Source organism: Elaeis guineensis, chromosome 1 (assembly GCF_000442705.2).
Source record: "Elaeis guineensis isolate ETL-2024a chromosome 1, EG11, whole genome shotgun sequence".
Taxonomy (NCBI): Eukaryota; Viridiplantae; Streptophyta; class Magnoliopsida; order Arecales; family Arecaceae; genus Elaeis; species Elaeis guineensis.
Genome location: NC_025993.2, coordinates 160,254,203 through 160,259,214, shown reverse-complemented (window position 1 = coordinate 160,259,214; position 5,012 = coordinate 160,254,203). Strand labels below are relative to the sequence as shown.

The 5,012-nt window shown below is 39.4% G+C and overlaps 1 protein-coding gene across 1 annotated transcript; it reads left to right on the top strand.

Moving 5' to 3' along the window:
• Positions 1-1,083: 1,083 nt before the first annotated feature.
• On the top strand, positions 1,084-4,517 carry LOC105039353 (probable nucleoredoxin 3). The gene is made up of 3 exons (XM_010915491.4): positions 1,084-1,272; positions 2,812-3,294; positions 3,785-4,517. The coding sequence occupies exons 1-3, from the start codon at positions 1,177-1,179 to the stop codon at positions 4,367-4,369; spliced, it is 1,164 nt and encodes a 387-aa protein (XP_010913793.1). The 5' UTR covers positions 1,084-1,176; the 3' UTR covers positions 4,370-4,517.
• The last annotated feature ends 495 nt before the right edge of the window (positions 4,518-5,012 follow it).

The window sequence follows — 5,012 nt, the reverse complement described above, 5'->3', positions numbered from 1 at the left end:
GTGTGGAGCATTCATCTAAGAAGGTTCCAAGGTTTGCACAAGTCATTATGAACATTCTTAGACAAGCCTACCTTTTTATCCACAGTTATAATTTATCTCTTGAAAGAAGGAAAACAAGGCAAAATTTTTGTGGGGGAAAAAAAAGGAATTTAGACAGGTAGCTTTTAGCATGCTGTGTTGCTCCAGTTTTGCTTTGTCTGGAAGGAATCTTTGTTGCATTGTAAACATGTACAACCATTTCTTATGGTTATTAGTTTTTGTTCTTGTATGGTCTGAGTAGATTTTATTGATATCATCATTGTTTTCAAAATCATATTGCTTTAATATTTTAACCAAATCTGACTTGTTACCAATTCAATAATTCGATGCACTATTTGTGGCATACAAATCCCAAAATTGAAGGGCCCTTTATTTCCTCTCTTTTCTCTTTAGAATGAAGCTGAATTGGCTTTCCCAATCCTTCTCTTGAAGAAAAAGATATGGAGATTCAGTATCTTTACAGGCATAAGCTCCTATTTATAACTAAGGAACGGCACACTAACACAATAATTAATTTTATAAAAAAAAAAACGCAGCTGAAGCCTATTTTAGATGTACCATCATTCATGGCTGCTAGCAATGTGAGGGCTGCCAGACTAAAATGAGTGTGAAGTCGAAGCTGGCCAACATGCAACAGAGCTCGCAAACTAATAACCACTATTAGCACCATCTGTGGCCAGTATACGTGTACATTTAGTTTCTTTAAAGAACCCTCCTTGCAAGCATGAATCATATAATTTGGTGAGCCAGAGCTATCCTGGCGTCTTTATGGTATTCTTGTAATCAGGGCTTGTAATCCGTCCTAATGACGGCACGTCTATACCATCCATGTTGCTTGGAGTATCTATTCTCTGCCTCCTGTAGTCAAAAGGGGAATTTAATTTTATCCATTCCCTCTGCTCTGTTCACAGAACTTAGAAAGAATATTAGTAGAATATTACCCTTCCGCCAAGTTGACTACAACAAACAACATTATTTTGTTGGATTTATTCCTCTAAGCTACGTAACCTCCAAGGCTTTTTAAATCACATATCTAGATAGGGTTAGGAGAATACAACTCTTCGAGTGCTACTGTCCTTCTTTGAGAAGGCCGGAGGGGAGAAAGGGAACTTGAAGAGAGGAGCCCTACAATTTTTAATGATGGCAAGGCATGGCAAGGACATGGAAGGAGAGATTCATCGATCGATTTTAGCTGAGGCAGGGGTTGAGTTCCTTCTTTCTGGTGAAGAAAAGGTATCAAGGATCATCTTCCTCACTTTTGGTCTGATATAATCCTATAATCAATTGATTTGTCGAGCTAATTATGTTTGTTGACGCCAGCAATTTTTTAAGAAAGAATTTTGATTGAATTTGATTTCATTACATTAAATAAAATCGATTTTGTCATAGCAACAAAACTATAAGTTTTGCTTCCCTATTAACACAAACCTTGATTTTATTTAACTAGTTGATTTCTAGGATCCTTTTTTTTGGATTAAAGATTGCTAAGATAGTTTAGGTCGGCTGGTTGCAATAATCATCTTGTTAGGCAGAGTTCCTGATCCAACCGTGCTCCTCAAGGGAAATGTTTACTTGGAGATATTTAGATCAGACTGATGTGAAATCAAGGCTTTACATAAGCTATTTAGACTTGCCTGGGTATGTTTGCAAGGTGTCAGCCTCGGCTCAATGAAGACTAAATGAATGAGCTTAATCTTTGTAAGAGAGCAAAAACCTTAGGAGCTTAATCTTACCTTGAATACTAAATGAATGAGCTTCAATGACCCACTACTAAGTCAAGGCTGAGCTGCTTATTAATGGAACACTTAATTTGTTAAGATCTAACAGAAAGTACCACATGTAATTGGTAGAATTTCAATCACCAGGCTTGGGAGACGAACTCAATGTGAAGCTAATTTTTTTAACAAAAGAAATAGGGACACCCCAAACAGAGAAGGTCAAGCTTAAACTAGAAGGAATAAATGATATCCCAAGTCTTAACAGAAACTAGCAAAGAAGCCAAACAAGCTCCTAACAAGAACTTTTTGTTATTGTTGATGCGGCCGATAATACCTGACATGGATCCAGCTCAACCTGGTGTTAAATTACGGTCAGTGAAAACGCAACCTGTCACGTCAACGTGACAAGCTAGGAAAATGGCCATTCTACTCTTAGGCGTATGACCACTAAAAAATTGTTATATATAAGTCATAATAGCAATTAGACAACTATAATACAAAATTTGAGCATGGCTCTGCATTTTGTCCCTTTCATTTTCTCATTGGATTGCTGCTAGCTAGGCCAAATTCATGTGTTCTCTCTTTTTCTTTCTTGGAACAAATCGGGATTCATGCGCCGTCGAGACAATCTTCACCAGAGAGCATGTGAATCTTTATCATTTTCCTGAACCGAACCCAAATAGCTAATAAAATTCCATACTAGCAGTCTATATCAGACCTGTTTCAGATTTTCTCAAAACTAAAGCCAATTCAATCATATCCGGTCTGGTGGGCACTAGCTCTTCTTTTTCTTTTTCTGTAGTAGTTTTTTTTTTTTTTTAATAAATTCTGGTGACTATTGTGCTAAAGCACATTAGTTTTTTTTTTTTTTTTTTTTTTTTTTTTTTTTTTTATATATCAAAAAAAAAAAAAAAATCCAGACCCAGACTTGGGACCACTTTTAGATCATTTCTAGACTACACTTTTAACGTTTCATTGCATGCTCAACATTAAATTAACAAGAGCTGAAGGCCAGGAGAGGTCCTGACACTTTCCTCTTGGAGCTTGTTACCAGGTGCCGCTGTCATGCATTGAAGGAAAGACCATCTGCCTCTTCTATTCAGCCAACTGGTGCCGGCCCTGCAGGAACTTCACAACCCACCTGGTCCAGCTCTACACCACCCTCAAGACCCAGCTGGGAAAGAAGCTTGAGATCGTCTTCGTTTCCTTGGACCGCGACGAGAACAGCTTCTTGGACCACTTCAAGCATATGCCGTGGCTCGCCGTGCCCTTCGACGTCAACATAAGGAAACAGCTATCCGGTCGCTTGCTCATCGAACACATCCCATCACTGATTCCTTTGGCCCCCGATGGAAGGACTAAGAAAGAGGATGCGGTTCAGCTGGTCGAGGACTTTGGGCCCGACGCTTTCCCCTTTGGTGTTGAGAGAAGAAAAGAACTGGAAGCCGTGGATGAGGCTAAGCGCCACGGTGGAAAATTGGAAGAGCTTCTGGGGTGTAATGGAAGAGACTATGTCATCTCAAGTGATGGCGCAAAGGTAGATCTCTCAATGCCTCACGTGTATGGTATGTATGCATACATACCATACACGACACATCATGTACAATACACAGTATGTCGCTGTTGTCATTGAGTGACGTACAACATTTTACGATAGAAAATGTGCACCGTAGAGAATCTTGTGTTATATTAATTTACAGTTATTTGTGGGAAGGGAATAGCTTTAACGGCTAAAGTTCATGTAATAAAATAGAGAGCAGGGCTAACTAACAAAGAATGGCAAGATTCATGCATTGCATGAAGCTGCATCAATATCTGCTATATATCATTTATATGTTATAATATAACAAACAACCAAGCAACAAGAAATGGTTTTACAAAGAAAGCGTATTTTGCTACTTCACACACTAGCAGATTGACCGATTGATTTAAAAAAAAAAAAAAAGAGTAAATTCTTTTTTGCTTTTCCTTAATTAAGTCTAATATTGTTCGTCTAAAATTCTCTCTTTCCTCATGCATGCTTCTAGATTCCCATAGCTGATCTCGTGGGGAAAACAATCGGCCTTTACTTCGGAGCACACTGGTGCCCTCCCTGCCGCACATTTACTTCGATGCTAGCAGAGGCCTACAACGAGCTCAGAGACGCCAAAAACGAGAGCTTCCAAATTATTTTCATTTCCACCGATAGGGACGAAGATGAATTCCAATCAAGCCTGGAGGAGATGCCATGGTTGGCGATACCTTACGCCGACAAGACCAGATACGACCTCAGCAGAATCTTCGACGTCAAGGGCATCCCAAGGCTTGTCCTCCTCGGAGCCGACGGGAAGGTCCTCGGAACCGACGGGCGGGCCATGATCTCGTCCTACGGTGCCAAGGCCTTTCCCTTCACCGAGTCGAGGGCCGCAGAGGTGGAGGCGGCTCTGAGGAAAGAAGGAGAAGGGTTGCCAGGCGAAGTCAAGGATTCCAGGCATCAGCACATCTTGAAGCTGGACGTGGCAAAAGCTTATGTTTGCGATGCATGCAGACGTCAGGGGAGATATTGGGTCTTCTCGTGTGATCGTTGCGACTTCGATCTCCACCCAGCTTGTGCGGAAGAAATCAAGGAATAAATCATGTCCATATGTTGGAAAGTAATAATAGCAAAGACTAATTATATATATATATATATATATCATAATAGACAATAATACTAAAGTTTATCGCATATATATGTGTATATATATAGACTTGGTTTGTTCCGTTAGCCGCTCTTCAGTCTAGTTTGAATTAGTGAAGATTGTTTCCTGCAGTCATTAAGCTACATTCTCCAAGAGTTTATCGTCGCCAGCTACTTATAATTATAGCCATTCATCGAATGCTCGATCCCTCTCAATCAAACAAATGTGTTTCTTGGCAATGAGTGTATACAAAATCTGATGGCAAGAAAACAAGAATCAACTTATGCAAGGAGATTTTAGTTTTCTTGATCAAGGAGTACAATTAACAACCATGCAATTATATGTGGAGATTGAAGAATTTCTTACCTGTAAGTATAGAAAAAGGAAATTCGAGCCCCCTTTTTTTTGAAACTAAAAAGAAATTTGAGCTTTGTCTATTTCTTTTTGTGGCATGGTACTCCACCCAACTAAGATGAAAATCTGTTTATCTTCTTCCTTCTGTTTTTTTGTATGGCCAAGATTCGTACCAAGGAAACGAGTTTTATGTTTGTAAATGGTGGATCGTGTCATGTTCTTTCATTTTCTCCTGGTTAGG